The 26,960-nt window shown below is 40.9% G+C and overlaps 3 protein-coding genes across 4 annotated transcripts in view; 1 reads left to right on the top strand and 2 right to left on the bottom strand.

Annotated features, from left to right (window-relative positions):
* The window catches only part of KIAA2026 (KIAA2026 ortholog), a 60,666-nt gene extending 54,126 nt beyond the window's left edge, over nucleotides 1-6,540 (top strand). Inside the window, exon 9 of the mRNA XM_015848966.2 lies at nucleotides 2,324-6,540. Coding sequence (XP_015704452.1) covers nucleotides 2,324-5,961 — 3,638 coding nt within the window. The 3' untranslated portion in view covers nucleotides 5,962-6,540. The remainder of the gene's footprint in view (nucleotides 1-2,323) is intronic.
* A 3,182-nt stretch (nucleotides 6,541-9,722) lies between these two features.
* MLANA (melan-A) lies at nucleotides 9,723-14,398 on the bottom strand. Its single transcript, XM_015848992.2, has 5 exons — nucleotides 14,316-14,398; nucleotides 13,430-13,532; nucleotides 11,765-11,861; nucleotides 10,771-10,872; nucleotides 9,723-10,005 (listed from the first exon to the last, which is right to left on the bottom strand). The coding sequence occupies exons 2-5, from the start codon at nucleotides 13,501-13,503 to the stop codon at nucleotides 9,937-9,939; spliced, it is 342 nt and encodes a 113-aa protein (XP_015704478.1). The 5' UTR covers nucleotides 13,504-13,532; nucleotides 14,316-14,398; the 3' UTR covers nucleotides 9,723-9,936.
* Nucleotides 14,399-16,662: 2,264 nt separating this feature from the next.
* On the bottom strand, nucleotides 16,663-26,960 carry LOC107306123 (monocarboxylate transporter 13-like). Of its 2 annotated transcripts, XM_032441152.1 has the most exons (5): nucleotides 25,301-26,960; nucleotides 24,071-24,361; nucleotides 20,839-20,982; nucleotides 18,778-19,581; nucleotides 16,663-18,211 (listed from the first exon to the last, which is right to left on the bottom strand). In XM_032441152.1, exons 2-5 carry the CDS (start codon nucleotides 24,270-24,272, stop codon nucleotides 17,985-17,987), a joined length of 1,377 nt encoding a protein of 458 aa, XP_032297043.1. In that variant the 5' UTR covers nucleotides 24,273-24,361; nucleotides 25,301-26,960; the 3' UTR covers nucleotides 16,663-17,984. The 2 variants fall into 2 exon arrangements, with proteins under 2 accessions (XP_032297043.1, XP_032297042.1); XM_032441151.1 differs by lacking the exons at nucleotides 24,071-24,361; nucleotides 25,301-26,960 and having other exon boundaries at nucleotides 16,667-18,211; nucleotides 20,839-22,242.

The following is a 26,960-nucleotide window of genomic DNA, read 5'->3' as shown; positions in this document are numbered from 1 at the left end:
AACAAGAGAGTTTCAATAAAGAGAATACCAAGTCCCCAATCTCACTGATGGAGCTGTGGAAGGCAGGAAGCTCTGACCACGTTGTCTCCTCGCAGGGAGCCGGCCAGCAACCCTGTCCCCTTCCTCACTTCCCTTCCGGTGCCCCACCCCACATGCCCATTAAGGCAGCCCACAGAAAAAAAAAACTTGTCCCCTTTACTCCCATTATGAAGCATGGTGTTCTGATGTGGAATACCAACACCAACCAAATTGCAAAACCATAACACAAGTGCTGCCACTCCCCCACTATCAAAACCTTACTACATAAAACCAATACATCACTGAATTGAAAATAACTTTTTTTTAGAAAAGTAAAAGCAATGAAGTGGATTAACAGTCATCACCTCAGAGACTACTCTTCATAGCTGTAGTGACAAATGCTTATTTTTAAGGGTTGTTAGGACTACATCTGCCTCCTCTAGCAACCTAACCTAACATTTCTGTTGGGCCACTGAAGCCCAGTCCAGTTCACCTGGGGACTTCTGGTCACTGGTCAGGCTGAGGGGTGCAACTACTACTGCCCTGTTTACAAGTTCAACCAGTGGCAAAGTTGAGCGTGTATCCCAGAGAGAGAGATGCATATGCACACAACAGTGACACAGCTGGTCATGCGTTCTGCCACAGACAGGATGCAACTTTGTTAGGGACTCATATAAAACATAAGCAGACATCTGTAAACTCTCCTTTTCAGCTGGTGGATGCTTACTGATGAAGGCACATACATTATATGCTCTAGGTTAACAAATACATGTTTGCCAGTTCCCTCAGTGCTGGCATAGCCCCCTCTGTCCACCTGCCTGAATCATGAGTCCCCCTAGTCACCTAACAGTTTTGCCTTGCTCACTGACTGGTCCAGCTTGATACTTGCTGCAAACACTTAGCACTCATATACACTTGTTTCGCAGGTACTCTACACTTCCAAGTTCCCCTGGATGCACAGCACAAACCCTTACCCACCTGATACTGCAGGCTGGACCTCAGCCCCTTGCAGGTCCAGCCTGTATATCCCCATGCACATCCTGTTTGGGGAAGATGAAGGTGCTTGGGCCTTCTTTCACTGTCTGTTAACAGGCACATGGGCTGTGATGTGTGGACCAGTGTGGAGCCCCTGACGCACACCAGTCTCCTCAGTCACTGTTTTGCAGGACATGCACACCATTCTCAGCCCACTGGCCACACTTGCTCCACTAACTGACACTGCAGGCTTAAGATATGTACACCTACATGTCTGGCTCCACTAGTTGGCATGGATCCATTTGCACTGGTATTCTTACTAGCTGGCACTCTGGGCCACAAATTCTGCAGGATCCAGGAGGCTGTGGCCCCTCCAGCTACTTATGCTAGGAGCCCCACTGCTCCAGTCAGGGGTGCCTACTGCCATGGTCTGACTAGCGTCAGATCTCATTCACAAATATGTCTCTCTGCTAGGTATCAGTTGGTCCTCACAGCACAGACACACATGGATGGGGGTGAGATTACACAGAGATAGTTACGAAAGGATTTAACAAAAAGATCTAAGAAGGTAGTACTGACTGCCATGATCAGACACAGCACTCAGTCAGATGGGAGTGCATTTTACACATGCTGACCTCTTCTATTCACTTTTTTGGAAACCTCATCTCCCCTACCTAGTCTGTACCTAACCCTAGCCCATCAGCCCCCTCTCCAGCATGCATGGGCTTGTCCAGTTCTATTTCCACACTTCAGTCTCATGCCCATGATTTTACCAATTGCAAAGTCCAGACTGATCTCTCTTGAAGTGACACTTGTACTTTCTTGAGAGCCCAAGGGACCAGTTGTTTCTTGTCATTGTCCCTTTGTTTTCTTTGGTCTGTGTCTCTACATACTTTATTTCTGGTTTCCCATTTTCCCTTTCTGTCCCAACTGACCCCAGTCAGATAACCTTGCTGGAAGAAACATTATTACGTTTTCACATGCATTCACCAATTAATACAAATACAAAGTTTGATTTTCCTCATTTTCTGCTGTGCTGGTCAGGTTGTATCTCAGTATGTTACTCCTTACAGCTTCCTCTTTTTCTTGTTATCCCCATTTTGCACTAGAAAAGGTCCTTGACCAGATGCCTTTAAAGGAGCAGACACTTTCCCTGCCCATATCCCCACACTTAAAGTGTTTTGGTTTGGTTTTTGGGGGGGGGGGGTTGTTTGTTTGTTTGTTTTTGTTTGTTTGTTTGTTTTCCTTTACCTAAACACTATTAATTTGTTCTATGGAGATACCAGTTGCAAACTTGTAAAATGTGATTTCTGATTTAATATCCTTGCAGATGAAATGAAGCTATTAGAGATGAATTTACCTGCTGGGAAAAGCAAACTTCTGAAAAAAGAATCTACTTCTAAAGAAATACACAAGACACTGCTCAAATCTGTTAAACGGCAGTCCAAGCAAAACAGTTGTCTGGATCAAAACACTAATGAGCTTTCACCTAGAAAGAAAGCTAAGCTGAGCACTAGTGAGGCTGCAGTCCAGAGTTCAGAAAGTAGCCTACAGACAGACAGTTGTTTGACTGATCTGAAGCAACTTGAAGGATCATCTCCAGAATCATTTTATTTGACAGATCCTGCAACATCAGTGTCGAGCTTTCTGAAAGGGACCAAACCCATCCAGGCCTTGCTTGCCAAGAATATTGGGAACAAAGTGACCTTAACGAATCAACTGTCACCTCCACCAGGCATAAATGTACCTACTTCTGAAAAGCCAGTTTTATCACCTGTTGAATCATCGCAGATAAAACCAGCATTGCCATGTCAGACAGGTTCAAAGACTCCTTTGCAAATGGTATATAAAATGCCAAATGGTCACTGCATACCAGTAGACCTTCACAACAGCTCCGTGAAAATTCAAATGCAACCTGTGATTGACCCTAAAACTGGTGAAAAAGTCATGCAACAAGTTCTTATCTTACCTAAGAATTTTCTTTTGCAACAGAAAGAAGGAAAAGTCGTGTCCAAGGATAGTAATTTACTCCAGCAGAACTCTTCTGAGCTGCCCTGTGCAACTTTCCCAGAAATAACGAATGTCAATGTATCCTTAACACCTGTCCTGGTAACAGCGCCTACAAATGTTACCTCTCACTCAACAAGTACAATTTTTAACAAGAATATTAGCAACTTGTCACAAGGGACTGGTTCCACCAACAGTACACAGACACTACCTGCTACGACAAGTAACTTGGTATCATCAACAGCTAAGGTGTGCCAAACTGAACATGACAAGCCAAGAACTGAAGTTGCGACTACCACATTCCCTGTGTTTTTGTCTTCACCTAGTATTTCCACAGCTAGTCAGTCTTTGATATCAGCAACAGCATTAAGTGCATCTACAAACACTGCAACTGCCTTTCATTGTCTTGCATCACAGCAAGCAAATGAATCCTTTGAAACTAGGCAAGAGTTGAAAACCGTGTGTATAAGAGAATCACAGTCTATTCTGGTCACAACACGAGGTGGAAACACAGGAATTGTTAAAGTGCAGACAAACCCAGACCAAATTTCACCTACTAGTGTATCTTCTGGTTCAGTTTTGACATATGCTTCTCAGTTTAAGGCTTTTTTGGTGCCAAAAACCACAGCATTATCATCTTCTGCACTTTCATCTGTAGCAACAGCCTCATCTAGTCTCCCACAATTTGGACAATCATGTGTTTCTGGATTTGCCCCCTCAACAGTTTCGTCTTTTAACACTCCATCTTTCCCAGCTGATTTTAACCAGACAGTGGATAAAAGCATCAAATTCACATTACAGCAGCCTGCTATTGGGAGCACTTTGGGTCAAGTAGTGGAGAGCACCTGCCAAGTGTCCTGTCCTTCATCCTGCATTTCATCAGCTGGCAGCTCAATATCAGCAACTCCAAACAGTCCCATTAGTGTGACTAGCACTGGACAAAATAACACTGTTGTAACTTCAAGTTCTTCTGTGCAGCAGCAATGCGATACTAAAACTAAAACAAATTCTGTTATGCAATCAGAGTCTAGTTCAGTAATAAATGGAGATTTTATCAGTGGTACTCCAGTACAGAAACTTACTTTAGTCACAAATCCACCTATTTTATCCCCCTGTGGTACAACAGGAGTAAATGTTATACCATCTCTAGCATCAACTGGTGTTAGTGCTCAGAAGTTAGTTTTCATTAACACACCAATTCCCAATGGACCTTCAGCCACTAGCCTAGTAGCAGAGTCTCTGAAACATAACCTTCCTTCTTGTATAAGCAAAACCTTTGTTAGCACCACAGAGCAACCACAGTTGGTTCTGATCCCATCTACAATGGGAGCATCAATAAGAATAAATTCATCACCAACTATTGCTCAGGTAAAAGATGTGAAAATTGGACTAAACATAGGTCAAACCATTGTAAATACGAAAGGCAATGCACAGCAGACTCCACCAGTTAATATATTGCACTCTGCAATTTCTAAGGGAGAAGACAAAAAAAACATAGGCTTGGCTTTATCGTTGGCAAGTACTAGTAGTTTGATTCCTGTGTGTTCAAGTTTTATGAGTCAAAGTGCTGTGTCAGTTAGTGAATCTCTGTGCGCTGCAGCAAAAGCTACCAATTCCTTATCAGTTCCAACAGCAAATGCTTGTCCAGAGTCTGTTTCAGTAGCACCAAGTGGGACTTCTTCTGGGACACGGCCTACTGTTTTGAGTGGTGGAAATGATCCCTCAAGAGTAAGGCCAGTTCTGGGTAATCGACTGTGTACAGCGAATATTGGAAATACTGTAGGTATATCAACTGTGAAAACAGGACATCTTGCTTCATCTGTGCTAATTTCAACAACTCAGCCAACGGTATCTTCTCAGAACTTAACGCCTGCCTTGCAGTTTCCAATCATTAGCTTGCCTGGATCTGTAGCCAGCCCACGCAAAGTGTTACATACAGTTCCTCAGTTGGCAGCAGTTCCAGCTCCTCCTCCAGTACCAAAAAGCCAGCTGCCTACACTGCTGCAGTTTCAGTCATCTGGAGTTACAGCTGCTGGGCCAAGTAACACAGGTACTCAGAAACCTCAAAGTTTGTTGACCCCTGCCTCACCAAATACAGGTAAAGTTGTTAATTTTCCAAGTTTTTCATCACTGCAATGCCAGCAGGTGCCTCCCAGTCTAGAGAAACAAAGTCCTGCTTATACCGTTGCTTCTACCACTCAGATGTGTGCAGCTTCACCAGCTATAACAAGCAAGGCAGGAGGTCAACTGAATGAACCTTGCATTCAGCAGAAGATAGTCATTAACACTTGTATGCCTTTGGCACCTGGAACTCAGATAATGATTAATGGCACTTGTTTTGTTGTTCCACCACAAGGCCTTGGGGCTGGCAGCCATGTCCTTCTTCTCTCCTACAACACAAAGCAGACTCCTCCTTTAAATATTAACCATGGCCAAGAGGCTCAAGGTATACCAGTGGTTAATCCAGCAACCTCAAAAATCGTGCTAGCACCAAGTAATGCACTGAGTTGGCAAACGTCACAACGACTTTTGAAAAACTCTACAAAAATTGTGAACTCCTTTGGGTCTGCAGATGCTTTGCCCGTTGTACATGCAACACCACAGATTCTCAGCACTCCATCTAGCTCATGTAGTCCACTACCTGCAGCAACACTGTCTATGTCTTCAGTGATAAAATCTGCTAATGTTCCAACTACATCCTCTGTGGTTTCTGCTGTTCATCCTTCAAACTCTCGTTTACCCAACAACACTTCAGTGTTTCAGTTGGACACTTCTATCAAAAAACTGTTAGTCAGTCCCGAGGGAGCTATTCTGAATGCTATAAATACTCCAGCATCAAAAGTTTCTTCGCTGTCTTCATCACTGCCTCCTGTCGTTGTGTCCACGAGCAGAATTTCTACCACTGTCTTCCCTGTATCTCAGTCATCTTGCCTTGATAAACCTGATAACGCTGCATCCTGAGTTTAGAGCAAATGAGCCACTTTGAAACTGTGGGGCATTCTTCTGACTCTGGAAGTTACAACTGTTGAATGATTTCTTACGTTGTTTGAAACAGTTGATTTTCTCAAAAGTACTTAAGATTACACTTTCCAGTTTACCTATGGGGATAAGAAATAAAAATATATTTAGTTTGTCAGAGAGTTGTTTAGTAAAAAGGTCAGAAATGACCAATGAGTTCATTAAACGGTTTTGAAAAATCTAGCTTTTTGCACATATTCCATCTTACAATATGGACTGTTTGGCAGTGTGTTTATGACAGTGTGTGTCTCCTTTTTATTTGTCAAATTTATTTTTGATTTGTTTCTGTAAAAAAAAATAAATATTTATGCATTGTAAAAATGCAGTCTATGGTATAGAACTGTAAATATTCATGAATTCCTAACAATCTGTACTAAACTGTATGTACAAAGAACTATGCTGTCTTATTTATGTTTTGTTTACATAATGTATAGTTTTTTAAGTATTTTAGTAACTTTGGACCAGTGTACTGTTTAGCAACAATGCAAAGGAATCTGCATATAATAAATCAAGTTGCTGTACTGCCTTGTGTCTGTCTGTTAAACTGTGGCAGAATACATATAGTCACATCAGAATGCAGGGTTTTTTATATAGTCAATGGAATTTAGTATTTTCGGCTTCTCAGCATGGCTTACATTTCACGTGATATGCTTAGAGTAGGGAAGAAGACCCTAATTGAATTAGAAATAATCTAATTGAATCCTCCTGACACAAAGAGGGATAACCTCTGGTTAAATTGCGTGAAATCTTCAATGTAAGACTAGAAATGGTTTCCCCAACACCATTCTAAATCACACTGACTACCACATTTTGTCATAAAGCTTTTCGATATCTTGAAAATTCATTACAGTCTTTTGCAGTGACATATGCATTTCCATGTATCTGGTAACAGTAACAAGGTGGCACTTTGACTTCCTATCTAGTCAGAATAAGCTGTGCAGTTTTTTCACCAGTCATGCTGTCTAGGTGTGTACTTTTTTCTTTAATTTTTCATTGATCCGAGTCTTCATGAAAGGATAATGCTAAAACATCGCCTGGTATTAAAGGGAACATTGTTAGTGTTGCACTCACCTTTCTTTTTTATGAATGGTATGTAGGTTCAGCATTTGGTGTCATGAAACCCCATGGGCCACTTTCAGCAGACCAGCTGCATTCATCATTGCCTACTGCAGTGCACATGGAAATTGAGGAGTTTATTACCTTTTAAGATTTTTGTGTGTTCTTTAGCATACAAAGGAAGGGTGCCTCAGGTCAAATATCTTTGCACATGCAGACGGTTTGTTGTTTTCACTTCATGTTTGTTGGTTCTTGTTGTTTTCACTTCATGTTTGTTTTTTTTGTTTTAAGAACAATGTGGAACAGAGGATTTCAGAACTCTTGAACGTCTCTTATCTTTTTAGTAGTACTGATTTCTAAATGGCAGAATAACTTGTTTGTCTTCCTTTAGCAATATTCTTGGACTGTTTTTCTCAAAGACAAGGTTTAAGCTTTTCTTCCTTATCCTCTCTAGTTTTCTCCTTCCCCCCTTTGTTTGCTGCTCACAGGTTGGATCCTGTCCTGGTCTGAAGAATAAACCTGCAGATTCCTCTGTGTTAACTGCCCTTCATGCTGTTCTGAAAATTAATTTGATATCTAGTCAGCCGATGTTCTGGAAGTTCTAGATCTGCAATATCTGTCTTATTTAAGGGCTGGGAAAGATGGAAATTGTTGTTTTGAGAAGCATGAGGATGTTTCCTTTTATTTCTGAAGAACTGGTCTGGTACACCTCACCCACTTGTCATTAAAGGCATCCTGTGGTCTGTTCTGAAGATTCCGAGTAGAAAGATATGCCTGCGTGCTGGACTTTGCGGTACTAACTAACTGCATCGAGCTGCTGAATGTGACAGGTAACTTCTTTTTATGGAGAGGAAGGTGGCAGAGGGTGGCACCTTAGTTACTATAAAAGCAAATGTTCTATTCCAGCAACACATTTTATTGACATTTCACTGATGCAAGGGACTGACTTTCATGGATTTTTGTTTCCTCTTAGAATGCTCGTTTTCTTTTTATTTTTGCACTAGAATCAGTATCTGCGTTACTTAGAATGCATAGGAGTAGTTGATAGGAGAACCAGACCTTGCCTGTCGTTTTTCTTCGACCATGTTGTAGAAAGATGCACACTGTTATTCATTCTGATGAAGAGCAAAGGTAGAAAAAGTTTTGTTGGAGATACTCAAGTTATACTTGGATAACTCAAGTTATTTACTTAAATGATTTGTTAGATTTTTTTATAAATATTTTATAATTGGACAAATATAAACCTGTGCAAAGTTTGTTTCAGTCTGCTTGGAATTCTCGTGAACTTCTGTTCTCTATTACACACACATTCAGAACCCAAACACTATTGGAGAAGGAACTTTTTCTCTCAGAGAGTGGTCAGGCACTGGAATGGCTGACCGTTCCATAATGGTTTTGTGTTGTGGGTTTTTTGTGTTTATTTAAGAGACTTGAAAGCACTTTTCATGATGAAATGGATGAACCCTTCCCAGAATACCTCCTTGAGTGCACATGAAGTGTTACCATCCCCAGCATCCTTTGATGAAGAGTTTTTCACATCATGTGCATATTATCTCTTTGTTTCTGAATGTCATAACTGCTATTTCCACACAGTATTAACAGTGGGATTCTGCATTCATTTCTCTGTGCAGCAGATGTGGACCTTTGCCAGTGTTGGAAGAACCACGATCTTAAATCTGTGTTGACTCCAGGAAAGTTCAGGAAGTGGTTTCTGTAGATACTGCTGTAGGAGTGATGTACTGCAGGGTACAAATGGGGCACCTTTCAACATCCTTTGCTAGGGTGCCCTTACAGGAGGTTAGTGTTCAGGAAGTGTTCACACATGCCATACGGCTCTTATGTTTTGGCAAATATTCTGAAGCGATTCAAAAGGGATTTGTTTTGTTTTTGTTTTGTTTTGTTTTGTTACCAGACAAATAACAAGTATAAAATTCCTACTGCAAATAACTGCAGACAGTAAGTCTAGCGCTGTGCAGTGTTAGCCTGGACCTCAGTGAGGCCTTTGACACTGTCCTGCATAACACCCTCATAGAGTAGATGGGGTGGATGTGAAGGTAGTGAGATAGACTGAAAACTGGCTGAGATTCTGTGTCTAAAATGGGAGCTGTGCTTTTCCTGAGTGTCAGTGAAGAGTTACTTGGGGGATTAGTGATGGCATGCAGGAAAAGAAATAAGTGGCCTCTAAAAAGGTAACTGGTAAAGGGCAATCTGACTGATGTTGAGGAGGATGATAACAAGGATAATTCAGATAGGAACCAGGGGGAGGAAGGCTGATTCTCTGTATTGCAGTTCTTTGTTTTCTGTGACTGTTCTCTTGCCGGTGGGACACAAGATGTGATTGTTGTTATATGCACTGACAAGTATGGAATAACATGGACTACAAGCAGAAATTCTCAAGTTACGTGGATCAAACTTTGATATTTCACAAGGAATTGGTTAATGTCAGATACATAAACAAGTGCTGTGAGGCACGTGACTGCTGTAAAATACAGTCTTGTTGTGCAGGTTAATTTTTAGGGTGGAAGGGAAAATGGCACTATACCCATATATATACACATACCCAATGGTGTGCTCTTAGCACTGGTACTTCTGTGAAGGATGCAAGAAGCCAAAACCCAAGCAAAATGTATTAATCTAAGCACAAGGAATGAAAAACAAAAAGCAGAAGCACAGTCAGCTTTATTGAAGCGTTTCATGAACTACTTCTTTAAATTAAGCAAGGGCAATTTTCAGCAATTGCTTATGAAAGCATGTGGATTTTTATTGCAGTTTTAGCTTTCAGAAAGTTAAGAATTTATAGGAAATGAAGAGGGAGCGTGAAGAAACTGAATGGATGTGCTCAGAGTTTAAGACTTGCTGCTGTCACGGTGAGTAAGGAGGTGGTGACTGCTCTGCTGCAATTTTGTCATAGGCTGGTGGAGCATCAGGAACCTGTGGTAGGAAAACTGGTGTGAAAGACTGAAAATACAATTGAGATGCCATAAAATGACATGAAACATTCAAGGAGACACCTGCTTTCATATCAGACGTGGCACTATAGCTTAAAATAGCTGGGCTGACTCATGGGGTCTTTATACTGTTTCCATTTTTCCTAACAGGTTTTCAGGCTTTGCATCAGATTAATTTATATATATATACATGTTTGTACGTATAATTCATTTTATAGGAATTATAAACAAAAGACATTTTATCAATGGAGATTTCAACACCATCTAGAACTTCAGGAGTCTTATTTCCAGTGTTAACAATTAGGGTGGCTTGTTTACACTTGGTTGTTAGTTACCCTTTTTCCTACTCAGACTGTTTAAATACAACTGCATCTTGGTCTGAATATTTATCAGTCAAGTTATTTTAACTTATTGAAATAATTATGAACATGGATGCTCATCTTCCTATAGTGATTAGAGGAGCCACACCCCTGAAGTTTTGTGGTGCTCCCAGATGCAATCTATTTGTTGTCTACAAGAATGATAGAATATCTATTAGAGCTGCATGTTTATTCGGTAGATTTCAGCCTTCATATGTTATCTCATGAATAATGATGATACAATTTAAGTATAAAGGTGGGTGAAAGCACAGGGGTACCCAGCATAGAGTGCACAAATGAAGAAAGAAACCATTAAGTGAATGTTTACCAAGGTTATCTCACCATGTCTTGCAGTATTTAAAGTAAATGAAGCTCAGGTTTTAACTTACCACAGAATTAAAGTTCCTGTACTCTTGCAGAGCTGTTTTGCAGTCCGGTGTTGCTCCCTCACTCACCACAGTTCGTATGGCACCCATGCCGATGCCTTTGCTCTGTGAGAGATCATAAGAAAATATGAAGAAAGTCAAAGGAAAACTGAACTTGAATCCTGGGGCACACTACATATATTTGTATGGCTTAGTATTCATGCAGTACTGGTTAGGATCTGGGATTAGGGCTTCACACTGTTAGAAGGAATTGAAAAAGGGAGTTGTGCCATGATGTACACAGAGAGCATTAAAGAGCTCCCGTCTATATGAAGGTTTGAGTTTTGTGTGTTCTCTGTTGGTTTATGTGCATTGGATCTGTCAGTGGGAAGGCATAAGGACAGTAATCAGAACAGTGAGGAAATGGATTTGCTGAGGAGATCTGTGGTTTTTAATCCAAAACAGTCACATCTTTTCAGAAATATTAGGAAAACTGAAAGATGCTTCTACAAAACCTTCGCTGTGCACGGTTAAAAACTGCCTCCATTTCACAGCAAGAAAAGCAGAGTGCCAAAGGTGGACATCTGAAGGTTCCAACACCGAATGTGGTGGGACAGATCTAATATGGTTTTTTCCAATGTTTTTGAAGAAAACAGTGAAACTAATAGAAACTAATATTTTCTAGAAGTTGTTTTTAGAAGGTAAATCTCAAAGTCTGTCTGGCCTTTTTTTTTGTTGTTAGAATATGTGTATATTTAGAATATGTGTAGATTTAAATACGCTTCCTAGAGATTAGATCTTTCCATCGACCTGTTGTGAAAAGCTTCCTTGTGCTTACAGCTCCTCTGACCCGCTTGCAAGTTCTACTGCATTCCATATTCCATGTTTTTACCTGTTGATTTGCCTGAGACAGTGACATCCAATGGTAGCTTTACTGCTCTCAGCATCAATGTAATGCAAATAATGACAGTATGTTGTGAGAATGATAGCATGTGTGAAAGTGATCTACCGTCCTTACCCGTAGTCTTTTATAGCCGCTACGTCTTTTGTAAAACCAGCAGCCGAAGATAAGCAGCATGGCCAGCACCAAAATGAAGATCCCAATCCCCAGGGCTCTGTGTGGGACATAAGACAAGTAACAGTAGAACTGGGTGCATTCTTTTGGGAGCAAGAATGGTTAGATCGGGAGCTTATATCCCTCTCCTTTTACCAGAGGGAGGGATAAAGCTGGGTATACCACAGAAAATAAAGCATCAGTAACTTAAGCTAGTCTCTGTACATTAAGCTGTTAGCTAAATGCCCAGATCTAAAACATTCTAAAAATGAGAAATATTTGTAGCTTTGAAGCTAATGATCTGCAGACAACACATGCTTCTAAATAATATCCCTATGTGTAAATTCAGCAAACAGCGTTACGGCTTTGGAAGGGAACGAGAAGTAAAATAGGTGTCACCGCTGCTGAGGCATCTCATGTTTGTTCAGTTTATCCAGGCAGTGAGAACTGAGAAATGTATCCCAGCCGCATCGTATTGCAGTGAATTCTGGCAACATAATTCTTTTAATTATTCATTAAACACTACACAGTTTCAAAAACCGAGTAAGAAACTTCAGTGTTTTTGTCATGAACAGCTCTACAGTTGTTAAGTTCTTGCTTTGTGACAGAGTAGGAAAAGTACTGACGGCATTTTAGGGAATACAGGCCCTGCACACTGTGCTGTAAGACATCATTCCCTCTGCTTAGGATACTGGAAAGCAAAATGACAAAGTTACTCTAGTTTCTTGGTCTTAAAAAACTCTCCTTCCCGCACCAATGTGCTCTACGTTAAGGCACTGAGCATTCACTCCTCATTTCTGGGTTCTTTGCACATTTAGGAACAGAAGAGTCTGGGAAATGCTCAGAGGGATAAGTTGGCAAGGGAAAAAAAAGAACAAAAGATTATATGAGTTGGGATAAACCCATCCCAGCACGCCGCTGTGTGTTGGGTACCCAGTTTCTCCAAAGTAACTCCCCTCAAGTTTTTCCACTGGGACCGAGGAGTGGGGAATGTCACCCATCAGAACCTTTCACGTTTCCTTGCTCTCGTTTTCCATGATTCAGTGTTTCATGGAGCACTCTTTCTTGTGACCTGAGGACTCTGAACTGAATATGCAGAACTTTATGGAGTTTCACTCAGGAATGATTTAGTGAGAGTCTCGTTTGTTTCATATTGATGTCTCCATCTGCTTTTAGGAGGTATTCTCCATTTACCTGGTGTTTCCACTGATACTATTCTTTGGGGTATTCCTTAGAGTGAAGTGTTGTATCTTTGAGGTTCTGAAGGGACATAAATCACACTGAAAGATGGTATTGTTACCAATAATAACCTCCAATATGTAATTCCAAATGAGCCTCAGCAACCCCGGTAGTGTTATCATAAAGGTTAATATGACTTGTGAGTATCGGATCAAGCTCCATATTCCTGAATTCTGCAGTTCTGATTATTCTTAACCATCTCTGTTATTCTTAACCAGCTCTGTTGGATAATTCCATGACAAACATTGCAGAGAACGACAAAACAACCAGAAATGCATTTCTTCCTTGTACAGCCCCAGTATTTGTTTTTGCACTATTCTGTACATTTCTTTTCAGTGTAAGGTTTATTTCCCTACATACATGCTAAAATAGGTTTTGCTTTATGCTTACTCTTCTGCTGTGAAATAGGTGCGTCCTTTTCCTCTAAAGTAGTTTCCATCTTGATGGTTGTTTCTTCTGGGCATTTTGAGATCCTACCCCTGTTCAAAACCACCTATTAGAACAGAACAAAAATATCTGTTATCTTTAAGGCGTAATAAATACCATCAGATTTTGGTTTCAGTGGGGGCATTTTAGAGAGGTGGGTCAGCCTGCTGTTCCCACAGTTAGGCAGATTCATATGCAACTGTCCCAGTTTAAAAACTCGAAAACTATGAACATGAACTCATGTGAGTACAGCAGGCAGTGATTTAACACGGTCACTATAGGCACTAATCACTGACAGATCTTTGAAGCAAAATCTCACAGGAATAAAGAAAACAATAAAGACAATTTCTCTGGAGGAGGGAAAAAGTTTGGAAGCAATAAAAAGAACTTTATGCACATCCGCGTGTCTTCCTGTATTTCTGCTACCTCCCGTAAGTGTTCAAAGGGTCAAACTGCTGCAGGTCTGTTGGTTTTCAGGTGGTAACACTAATTTATGTTGGCCAACAAGCACAGAGAAGTTACAATCCTAATTCTCAGTTGTAAGAGAATAATCATCCAACTAAAAACAGGCTGAACATTACAGAGGAAGAATCCATGAGGAGTCACGTCTCCATCATTGTAAGCAGGTCAACAGATTGTATACGATAGCATCCAACCCATCTACTATCTCATACTGGGGTAAAGTCAGAGTCAAAATCAGTGAATTTGCCAAAGAAAATTCTATCCAAGGAATCAAAGCGTTTTCAGACTTCACTACGAGTCTGTTAAATCTCCACTAAAGCATCATTTTTAAACAACATAGAAAAGTTTGTGTTTAGGTAGAATTAAAAAATTATAATGCGAGCCTTACCTTCTTCAGACCTGTACGCTGTCTGTTAACTAAGGGCATGTGCAGCTCTCCTCTCCTTGACTTGCTCTGCTTTTTTCCTTCTTTGATCTGCTCTCTTATGACTATCACGAGTTTAAATTCCTTTCAGTGCAACTTCTGAATGCATTAATTAGCATGAAAGGGGCCAGGAGACAACTTTCTTCTCACAGCCTGTATTCTTCTCTCCTAATAAGCACCTTGGAAATCTGCTATTTCTTCATGGGGTTACCTACCTTGCTAGAAGCTCAGCACCACTCTGCCTGCCCATCAACATGAGGTGGGCAGCCTGATACTAAATTAAAGCATGTTTTGAGCTGGGGCTGGTTGTTCTGTGGCTGAAGTCTGACATAAATGGAGTTTTGGGACATGCTTAACTAAATATCTGCTTATCCATGTATTTTGTGCCATTGAAACACCGTGTAGAGACTGACAGTGCTGGAGCAAAACTGAAAGATGGACGCTGTTACACCGTGTTGGAAGTGCCTTAGATTAATTATGGCAAGTAGTTTGGTTCCATACTCATAGGCAAATGCTGCAACAGAGATTGTTCTGTGGGCCGCAGAACGGGTGAAGCCTGGTGTCATGGTTTTGTGACACCTGGTTCCCAGTGGATTTGTGTGAACTGTCACTGTGCTCGCATATACACAAGCTGTAATAACTGCATTCAGAGCATCAGGCAAGAAACAGCAGCCTGTAATTAATCCAGAGCTCCTGGTTCTGTGGTGGGTCAGAAGCATTAGTTACTGACAAAGGGAAAAAAGATACAAGGACCACGAAGGACCATGTTCTGTCCAACATTTCTCTCAGTGAATCATTAATTTGGGCCTCTCTGTCCTCCAAAAGACTTTTTGTTTAAGTTTGGATCACTCTGGATGAATCTAGTAGGAGTTTCAAAGGTGAATGAGATATAGGGAAACTTTCTGTAGATACTCATGTGTGTAAAGTAGTAAATGTGCCCCATCACAGTCCAGTAAGTTCCTGAAGAAACATGCAGGCTCTTGTGTAACACACCGAAAATGTCACGGAATACCTTCCTGAGCCATGTGTTCTCCTGAAGAAAAGCTTTAATTCTGTGAGGGAATGCTGACTGAAAACTACTGTTTGTTCTTTCAGATTTGGAGCTGACACATACAGAAAATCCATGTGATACCCAAACTGGTGCGTCTCTGCTCCTTCTTTGCCTCAAGCAGTGCTGAGGAGGAAATGTCAACTGGTCGAGTAGTTTGTTCTGAAAGAATTTATTGTTAACAGCTTAACAAAGGGATGTAGGAGAAGAACTTTGTCATGGGTCAGTGGTGCCATCTGGTATGAAAATACACAACGCTGCTATTGAAGAATTGGGTGGATGGGAAGGTGAAGCACCATGTCCTGGTCCTGATCTCAGTTCTTTTACTGAAGCCCATTTCTCTGAAGTGGCATTTCCAGCTCCATGAGCATAAAGGCAAAGGAGTTTATATGTGAATTCTACAAGTGTTACTTTTTAAAATGCTGTATTTCAGGAGATGATGTAAGAGGAAGCCCCATGCAAACCCAGCCATTGCTCATAGCCAGCAGCCTGTGGATAACCTACGACACTCTGATGGATCTTTATGATAGGTATGAAATGAATGTTTCTAGTCTAACTGAAAATAATATGCCTGACCTTTTAACAAGAATGTCTCCTTTTATTTTATTCTGTTGATACGGGTGATTCCATCATTCTGAGATGACTTCCTTTCTCCCCTCACAGTATCACAGAGCCCTGCCTCTCCTGCTGAGCCCACATGGGAGTCTCCAGTCCCACCCTGCCTGGAGCAGAACTCTCCACCCTCAGGCCAGGATGCTCAGGGCCTCACAATACTGGAGCAGGAGGGTCCTCAGGACAGAACCAGCCCACCCTGCCTGGGCCCTGGCTCCATGGCCAAGACATCCTAGTGGGAAGAGTCTTCTCCTCACCTCCAGCTTGAGCATCTCACACTCAGCTCATTCTGTTCTTTTCAGACTCTCACCGTGCACCCAGCACAGAGCCCAGCTGTGTCTCCTTTGTCCACTGCTGCCAATGCTGGGGTTGCTGCTGGGTGCCCCCATAGCCACACTACTCCACTCCTGAAGTGCCCACAGCCCCCCAAGCCCCAAGCTGAACTCAGTCATGCTTGTCCATTTCTTTACAGCACTGGGTGCACCAGAAATGAATTCACCGTTGCTGAGCAAGGAGAAAAAGTCACCTCCCTTCCTCTGATGGCTGCCATACCCAGAGCCCAGGAGGCTGCCGGCCTTCTGCACTGCCACTGGGAGATCTCAGGATGCACCCAAACACAGAAATCAGTGACAGGGGCTGTAAGTGAAATACACAACTTTAATAGAAAATACTGAATTATAATAGAAAGGAAACGTCCTATATTAAATGTCTCCCCATTATTTTTCCTCTCCAACACTTCCCCTCTGCTTCAAATGAAAAGAAATAGAAATAAAAATGAAGAGGTTTTTTGAATATCAGAACACTGCAGTGACCAAAGAAATCTAAGTTTTAAATTGACAAAACTGACATAAATGAAACTTTATTTTTCTGGAAGCTCCTAGTCCTTGCTACAGACCTCACACTGTAGGCTACATCCCTTCCACTGTGTGCTCTGCAGCCAAGCCCTTGCAGGTCATTGTTTTATGAGTAGCTGAGCTAATTTCCTGTGAATTAAATTAAAATCTTGAGTTAATTTTCATGGGACAAGAAATAGTTATTTTAGATGAGCAGCTGATGTTAATCATGGCTACACAGATTGAATGTTTGAAGAGAGAAACATTCTGAAGTTCATAAATGAAGCAGCTATAAATGTAGAGTAGCTTGACTATTTTTGTTTTCAGAATAACATTTTATTTCTAGATGGGACAAACTTTTTCTTTTGGCATTTTATTTTCAACCTTTATCATTCTTGCTACACTTCAATCTTTGAATTTTATGTACCCATTCTGTTTAAAGCCTTGCAAGCATTGTTTTCTCATCTATCATACAACTGCACAAAGAGATATTTACTAGTTTTAATACACTGTTACATTTGAGAGTCTTACTTGGTTTGAAGTCCAACAAAACTTTAGGTCTTCTACTGTTAATTGTCAGTCCTTCTCCATCTTATGTAAGTGCGCTTTTATCACGGCTTCTGATACTCAGGACTACATTTCTCTTTGCTGAATTATACTATTGATGTGATTTTCTCCATTTATGAAGTTTATTTAGATTCCAGGCCTGCTCTGTAGAGTAAGTGTAAATTCATTTCATATCCAGCCTGTTCAATGGTCATTCTGAATACTGCTTTCCAGGCTAAACATCTGCAAGCTGCTGCCTTTTTCTATTTTAAAGTGATGGCTCTGGTCTGTAGTTTGAGGGGAATGTTTCTGTCTGCTGCATACACACTTCATGGTAATTTTGTTTAGATCATAGCTTCCCTATCACAGCCTTGTGGGGCTCTGTTGAAGACCTGTAAAGGCAAAATGCAACTGCAGCATCAAAATAACATTGTGACAGTGGTTATAGGTATTGTCTGCTTGTAAACTAATGACTTTCTTCTTCTGTTTTAAACAATCTAATTCAACACACCCATCATTTAAAATCCTACTGATACTGGCTTTCACGAAAACAAAGCACTTCCATAATTCTAAGTTGCATGATGTCCAATGTTGTCACACCACTACATCATGGTCTTGGTACCTCCTTTTCTGAAGTTTCAGGAAATGGAAGGAGGTGTAAGGTAATGGTGACTTCTCTGATTTAGTATTAGTGTGGCTTCCTCTTTCACTTCTTTGTTGAAATTGATCTAAAACAATTAAGAATACAGCAGCTAGGATGAGAGTGGCTCCTGCCATGTAGAAGCCTGCTCTGTAGTCTCCAGCCATGTCCACAATGAGACCTGGATAGGAAGAAAATAATAATAATAAAAGGCAGTAATGTGACTGATAGAACACAGGCCAGCGTGAATTAGTTCATCAGTGCGAACATGTATTCTCATAACGGGAGCACCACCCTGACTATGTACTCTTTTTTGCAGCTTCCTACACTACAAAAGCATTAAACATTGTCCTGTTATTGCACTTGGAAATTTCACACGCTATTCACTATTCATCCAGACACTAATTGTTAAAAAAACAAAGTGCTGCACAGTTTGAAATGCTTTGCAACTCAAAATATACCAGGCAATAAAAGCAATGGCAGAAGAGTCGATAAATTGCGCAGCTTTGTATCTTAGGATCTCCATGTCCAACAGTTGCTGAAAGCTGGACCACAACTGCAGGGTTTTAAGGAGGAAAGGAGAGGCCCTCTGGTGGCCGCAGACTTTGGTAAGTGACCCACCGTGTTACTGGCTTCCCCATTAATCATTTATCAAAAAGCCATCAATGTTACTGAAAGAAAAAACCTTGGTTTTTACAAAGCTTTAATCCACATAACACACCTGTGTTTATCAGGGTATAAACTTACCTGCAAGCGGAGGCCCCAGAAATCCTCCAGAGCTTCGAATCAGCATGAAAAGCCCTAAAGCACTGTCAAAATCTGACATGCCCACAACTTCTGCTAGCACCGTAATGTGAACAGCAACTGTTGTGCCAAAGAAGAATCCATAGAAGCCAGTGAATATTGCCAAGGACAGGTAATTGTTAGCCAGTGGCAGAAGCATCAAGGAGGTACTGATCAAGGTAATTGTCATTGTCAGTAAGTGAATAGTCTTCGTAAGGTGGAGATTGGCATACCAGCCACATAGCAGTCTACCTGCAAAATCCACCATAGCCAAAATGGACAGGAGAGATGCAGTCCAAGATTCGTCTATTCCCAGGCTGTAGCTGAGTGGAACTAAAAATAATGGAGGAACAAAAAAGCTCATTGCAGCTAGTATGCCAAACATGGCATAAAGCACAAATTCTGCTCTCCTCAAAAGCATCCAGTTGAAGGTTCTGTGTGTGATGGTAGACTTCCCTTCTTTGTCTCTCTTAGATGCACCATTGCCTGGTGGTGGTGGTTCAGGATGGCTCACTTCAGGGCGGCATCTGCTTGTCAGGGGTCGCATCAGTATTCCACAGACACAGATGTTGAGTTGGGTGCCACCTATGATCAAGAGGGCACCTTTCCATCCATACTGACCAATCAACCACTGGAAAAATGGCCCAAATGTAAAAGCAAACGCACATTCCCCAGCGCTGGCGATAGCATTGGCCAGAGCTCTTTTCTTGGAAAAATAATGGCTAACAATGCTGATGGCTGGTGTCCATGAAAAGGAAATCCCAAGTCCTGAAAAACACCAATACGAGTGCCATCAGTTAGATACTCTTAAAGCATTCTATTAAGCTGGAAATTACTAAGGTCAGTGCTCCTATGATTGCAAAGATAGTAACTGGGAATATTAAAATGTTTTTATTCCTAGTGAAAGAATCAGCTCATCTGTGCCACATGCTACAGTGTATTTGTGGCTCTTGTTCTGTAAGAGTAGGTTGAATATGATGTATTATGATGTATACACAATTATATTCTCACCATGGAAAAAATAACAACAGTTGCTTTGACAAATAGGAAGGTGGTCCTAGATCAGATCTCTGGGTTAAGCTGAGCTGTGTTCAGTATCAGAAAGCAAGGGATAACGTGAATGAAGCTGTTGGTGTACCAGAATCACAGAATGACCCGGGTTGGAAGGGACCTCAAGGATCATGTAGTTCCAACCCCCTGCCTAGCAGGGCCACCAAACATACACATTTACTAGATCAGGTTGCCCAGGGCCCCGTCCAACCTGGTCTTGAACACCTCCAAGGACGGGGCATCCACAACCTCCCTGGGCAGCCTGTTCCAGGGCCTAACCGCTCTCCTAGTAAAGAACTTCCCCAGCTACTGGTACTGCTCATTGTCTCTCCTGACTGCTTGGCTTCAAACCTCCTTTAATTTACTTTAATTTTTACAGCTCTTTGGAATCACTTAGCAGGGTCAGGACTGGCAAAGAATGCAAATTCCAGATATTTTCAAGTAACCAGCACAGAACTGGGAATGGTTTATTTTGTTCCCTGCCAGCTTTGCTTCCTGCCAACTTTCTGGCCTCTTTTCACCTGGAATTGAAGGACTGAAATCAACCGAAAGCCAGAGAAGGTGCTCAAAACGTAAGATCACATAATAGAAAATACAGTGTCTTGGATGTCTAGGTCCATGTACTTCAGTGTGCTTTAGATTCCCCAGGCCTTCATAGAGCTATCAGCCTCTGATAAAAAAATACTTTTCCTTTTCTGGTTACATACAATTTGCAGGTAAAAATCACTAGTATTTTTCATCAGTTTTCTGATGAAAAACTGATAATCAGTTTTCTACTTTGTCATGCAATTTTCTAGCACAAATTCTTACATTTAGAGTGGGAAAAGAGGGAAACAGCCTTTAAATACAATCACCGGTTTTAGATGTTTATAAAATCAAAATAAAAATCAGATTTTAAAACTCCTTCCATTAGCATCCTTGAATAAAGGCTCTGAGTCGCTCGTGCAAGAAACCCATTAAGCCATGAAATCATACCCTGTAGGAATCCAGTTGTTGCATACATCCAGATCATGTTGAGCCCAAGACATCCCAGTGCCATTCCTGAAAATGCAAGGAGTCCTCCAGTGATCACAACTGCACGATGGGTGTATTTTACACATAGCGAGCTGGCAACAGGGGCTAGATCAACAGCAGAACAGGAGCAAGAGAAACACGTTAGAAACATTAAGCAGAGTGACATGCCTGAGCAATCAAACAAAGCATTTGAAGAAGTAATAGCTTTATTGTGCATGCCAAACCCAATGGCTGTCGTGCACATGTGAGGGAGAGATGGCCTCGTTCTGTTGTATTCTGCTGTACAGGAAGGCAGGTCGAGATCTGGGCTGACAGAGAAAAGGCAGCACATTTAATATTAAAACTCCCAAATTCATTCGAACTATCGCCAGTTCTGTGGAGGTATTTCCCGTCTGCCGAATTTACCCTTTTTGTGAAACAAGGACGACCACTAGATGGAACCCAAGTAACACAAATAACCACTCGTTCCTTCCGCCTTCTTGCAGGATACACCTACTCTGCTTCACAAAAATCACCGATATTGTGGAAACTGGAGTCCCAAACCATAAAGAAATCCAATTAATGAGAGTTTTGTTTACAAACTGAAAGAAGGAGGGAGACAAAGAATAGGTGGCAGTCCGAGAGGGAGCTTTTATAGTAACTTGTAGGGGCAAGCTATTGTACTTTCACCTGCGTTAAGTAAGATAAGAAGTGACTTTGATAGCTAAAGCAAGTGAAATAAACCTGGCAGGGAGGTACTAACAGCCACAGAAGCTGCAGGATTCAGGCTGTCTGGTAGATGAAATACAAATAAACATTATTTCAGTATTTGCATCAAAAGTACAAGGATTTGGTGAGCACGTAGAGATGATAGGAGCAATCAGTAATGGTCTGTCAGATGTAGAGGAAGGGATGAAACAAGAAGATGTGTATGAAGCTGGAGACTCATGTATGTACAATGAGTAAAATGAGAGAAAAGTAGCTTGAAGATAACAAGAGGCAGCTGTGGAAGTGCTAATGATGGAGGTAAAATCTGCAGCTGGAGAAGGGCTGATACACAGGGCAATATTTTTTTTTTTTAGAGAATGAGAGGAAATAGGCAGAAATGCAACATGGGGTAGCAGGAGGAAGAAAGGAGCTGGCCACAGAGCTGGGAATGGAGAAGATAACAAGGGAACAGAGTCTGAAAGGATAAAGGGCAATACTCAGGAAACTTGCAATCACAGTGCCAGAGAGAGAGGTGATGGAAGAGGTACACTAATACCAAAACAAAAGGAGGCCTATGTAATGGGGAAGATCCTTGCTCTTGGTAAATCAAACAGCCTGTTGTAGATGCAGATCCTCGGACAGAAATGTGCTCTCCTTCTATGCAAGATGAAGAGATGCTGATGAAAATATCCAAATGGGAAAAGTTAATAATTTACTAATCATCCTTCATACTGAGCCAAATGACACACTGAAGGTTTCACAGTGGAACATGTTAGGAAGGGCTAAGCCAGGCCAGGAAAGATGCTTAAGGAACTGGAGGCTCAGGTGATCTTCGTCAGTAAGTCTTCTGTTCCCTATAAATGAAGCAAAGGCAGAAGGAAAATTACTGAGTGATGCAATAATTCACAGATTGCTGCATGGAAGGGTTTTAGAATGTTTGATTATCAAGCTCAGTTCACTGAAAGAGGATAATTTTCAAATGATTTCAAAGAAAGAGAAGCAGGTTCTGCTGAAAACTGAAACAATTTTCATTGAAGTAGGACAGACTAAAACCTGTTTAGGCCACTGTAATTTGGTGGTATATGAAAAGCAAAAAATAAAAATAGTAATTTTTAAAAACTGTAAGACCTTGAGTTCTTTTATCCTTCTACACTGACATTTTTTCTTGCTGCATTAAGTTCATGTGTCCGAATGACATAGTAGTATCACATTTAGGCCAGTGGTAAGTCTGATTTGTAAACCAAATAATTAGATTTTAATAGCCATGCATGAAAAACAAACAAACAAACAAAAAACAACAAACAAACAAACAAAAAACCACAGGCTTTTAAAGGATTTTTCAATTGATTATTTCTGTCAGAATGAAAGAACACTGCAAACCAAACTTCAAGTGTAACACCTTGTGGAACTAGTAAAAACTTGGCAGCCCACGATTTGCTTTATCTTTGGACTCTAAATTTGATTGACTTTTATGTCCTTATTTTATTTTTTCCAAGAAAGATCTGTTGCTCAAGATCCTTGTAAGCACTAGGCTTGGACTGAGTAGGATGTATATAATTACACAGTATCAATGAAATGTCTTCACAAACAAAACTCTAATAAAATTTATGATATGAGGATACTTACTGCAATTACATTTCTACATGAGAGTATGTAGACAGGACTTTACAAATTCTGTGCCGTTCTTGCCCATACATGTTTGAAATTGTCACTGCTATGGTAAAGCATGGTCGCAGTGGCACAAAAGGCTCTGATTACTAAATGAAGAGCCAAATGCAGTGTGTTTTATTTTCTTCCCTTCTTGCTTTGGTAAGATGGAGTATTTGACCTGATTCAATTGCTCACAGCATTTGGCTGATATATAGTTCTCTCTCTTCCCTTGCTGTCTGTTTACTGTCTGTATGGTCTTGTCTTCCTTTTCCTCTCTATGGGTGAACTGATTTATTTTTTTTTTTTCCTTTTAATCTCATGAGTTTTCTGTTAGATAAAGGACATAGGATCGCTTTGAGGAAAGGAAGGAAAGCCTGAACTGGCATAAGGCAGAAGTAGAGGGAAGCTTTGTGGAGTGAAAAAGGAGAAGAAACAAGGGAACTGATGTCACCATTTTGGTAGCAGATGGCTTATTTAGTAGGCAGGGTCACAACGTTTAGGTCTTGAAGTACTTGGAAAAATGATAGTCACTGTCAAATCAGTGAACTGGCACAGACTGGATTAGAACGTGGTCCAGCATTCTCTGAAGTTCTTAGGATTATCATCCCTGAGTTTGATACAAAGTCTGTAGGAAAACTGAATCATAAGACTAGGTACATTGAGTGCTTTAAGGTTACCAAATTTCAGTGTATACACAGAGGACCCACTATGCCATTTAATGTCTGAGGCACATTTTTATAAGAGGAAGCAAATGCCAATTTTTTGAACAGAGAGAAGAAAGAAGTGTTGTTCTTGCATGTTTTAATTTTATAGTTAGGACTTAAAACTGAAATGCTAAAGGGCCACTTCCACGTACCTCCTAAATGAAAGGTGGCAATAGTTACTGAAGTGATCCAAGAAATGGTGCTTGCAAGTTCATCAAAGTGCTCCTGGATTTCAACAAAGAAGAGTCCGAAAGTCTTGAGGACAGCAGCAGTGAGGCCCATCACTATGAAGGCTGACACTACCACAACCCATCCATAGCCACCGTCTGGTGGACTGCTGTCTTTGCTCTGCATCTTTTCTGCTTCTCAAATCTTCTCTCAATTGTGGTTTGACTCGTGTATTTATTTTTTAGTAGTGGTTGTGGCAAGGACCTTTAGAAGAACTGCAAATTAAAAGAAGGTCAGGTGTTAAATAAGTGAATCGAAACAGTCTTGGAACATTAGAACAATGCCTATGACTTTTCATATTACTCTCTGTGTTCCAAATTCAAAGCCATTGTATAATTTCTTGGTAATTCCAGTGGCAATACATCTTCTATCTACATTAACAAGACATATACAACCTCAAAAAAAAACTGTATTAACATGAAACTGCGTGTTATTCTGGTCTCTAAGCTGTGCCTTAAAGAACCAGGTCTAGATGTGGTAGTGGAAGACTGAACACTAACTCTACATCTTCAGGTTTTACAGCACCTTTTCACAGCATGCAATGGGTACTAAAATTTTGCCTGGATAACACAGATAAGTCTGTGTGGCAGAAAACTTTGGAGGAATGCTTTGAAAAGTTCTTTGCCTCAGAAAATCTCTAAGCTGTGAGTTGTCAGAAACTTTATGCTTATGCTGTTCTTTTATGAAAACACAAATATGTACCAATATTTGGATCCAAACCAGATGTTTTTATAGCAGTAAAAATATAGAGTAAAATTGCAGGGAATACTGTATAAGAATTTTGGAGTGGTCTTTGTAGTGCTGAGCATTTATGAATACTAATGGTTTCAGAACTGCTAAGACTTTGAGTAAAAATATGCAGCATTTGTCTACTTGTGAAAACACCCGAATAGGCAGGTACATCTTATTAAACACAGAACTGAAAAAAGCACTGTTACAGTTTTGTGACATACTTGGAGCAACCACGGAGTGCACAGAAGAGGTAGGATCTGCCTGCGAGAAGGAAATATTCTTACTTTTTCTTGCTTCTTTATGGATACTAAAAACAACCGCGAGTGAGTATCCTATACTAAATGCGAGAGACAAAAGAATCCAAAGAGGCATTGCACAAGAAACAGGGAGAATGTGAGCTTAAAACATTCATAAGTACTTACATTTATTTTCATTGTGTGCAGCAAATGTTTAGGGAATCCATATCACTAGCAGCCATCCAGCACAAAGCAAAACCCACTATTCCAGGAGATCCTGAATAAAGGCAAAAATGTCGGGGTAAAGAGGCTATCAGATCAGGATCAGGAGCAAAAACATCCTGCTGCCTTGTGCCTGGCTCAGACTTCTGGCTAACACATGGCACTGGCTGCATTTGCATGACAGACATAGCCAGACAGATTCATCAGCTGTGGAAGGCCTCAGAAACATCCTGAAAAATCTTGAGACTCAGACACGAGAGAGGAAAGAATGTCTCGTGTTTGGGCCCATGTGAAGGAATCTGGTTTTAATTCCCACAGTTTCTGGGTGACGTTGAGCAAGACAATTGATCTTGCTATAACTACTCTCTCAGTTGTCAAATACGGCTGATACTTTCTATGGTCATGGATTTTGCAACATGAAAAATGTTAACACTTGTATTAGTGCTCAGATGTTCCAAGGAAATACAGGAACTTTATCAAGCTGTAGCCACATCCTCATACTGCTGTGCTGAAGTGTTGTGGTCGTGGTTTGTTCTGAGGTACTGGGGAACACACACAGAAAAACTGCAGCAACACTCAGAGGCAAAATAAGCCTCTTACACAGAGTGATCGTGATAGTGCTGCACTCTGCATGGACACGCCAAGGAAAGGGATTATCACTTGTGCCTCAAGACAGATAGGAGAAATCCTGCTTTTTAGCTGGCAGCACCCTGCACTAAAACAAGCATAATAAAACCTACTACTTCCTGACACCACCCAAGGCTCTTCACCTTCATTAGGCAAACTCTGCCCTAGGAGGAGTATAAATCAGGCTCTGCTGCTCATAAGACTTAAATGAACACTTTTTTTTTTCTTATTACAAACATATCTTCTATGTCACTGCCCAGAATTCAGTCTCCAGTCTGTATTAATGATCAAGATCTCACATGTAACTCCAAAGTGAAATTACTATTTTAGTCACTTGATTAATTAAGATTTTTGTCTCCCCAGTGCCCTACAGATTTGGAAGTAGTGCAGGTACATATGTAGGGAATTGCTGAAGTGCCTGAGCTAAGTAAAAGAAAGCATTTTAGTTTGCCGTATAATCTTGTGAAGACTGATTCTTGCATTATTTAGCTGAGTTTTCTGGTCTAATTTACGTATTTCAGAATAGCAAAGCAGCTCAATGTCACAGAACATACGTATCGCAGAAGAAACTGATACTGGAACCACAGAAAGACTATTGCTGCCATGAGTGCTGGTCTTGTTTTCAAGCAATGCATAAACCCCCAGAATAATTGCACAGTTTCAGTCTTTTTTAGAGGTTGGATGGACTCCCCAGGAAAATAGCACTTTATAGAAGAGCACTATAACACACCAATGCTTTAGTGCTGTGCAGAGCCAAAGATATTTCAGTTCTGAGCTTCTCATATTGCCCTGACAGCAAAGGATCTGGGGTGAACATGGAGCTGGGAGGAGACAGAACTGTGACAACAGACCTAAACTGTCAGAAGGGATATTCCATATCGTAAGGCATCATGTGAACTGGCTGGGCATCAGCTTGCAGGAGGTGAGCAATTGCATTGTGCATCACTTGTTTTGTAAATATATATATACACAATTATCATTACTATTATTCCTCTCC

The sequence above is a fragment of the Coturnix japonica genome, chromosome Z (assembly GCF_001577835.2).
Source record: "Coturnix japonica isolate 7356 chromosome Z, Coturnix japonica 2.1, whole genome shotgun sequence".
NCBI lineage: Eukaryota > Metazoa > Chordata > Aves > Galliformes > Phasianidae > Coturnix > Coturnix japonica.
The sequence above is the reverse complement of the archived record's forward strand: the minus strand, read 5'-3'. Positions and strand labels throughout refer to the sequence as shown.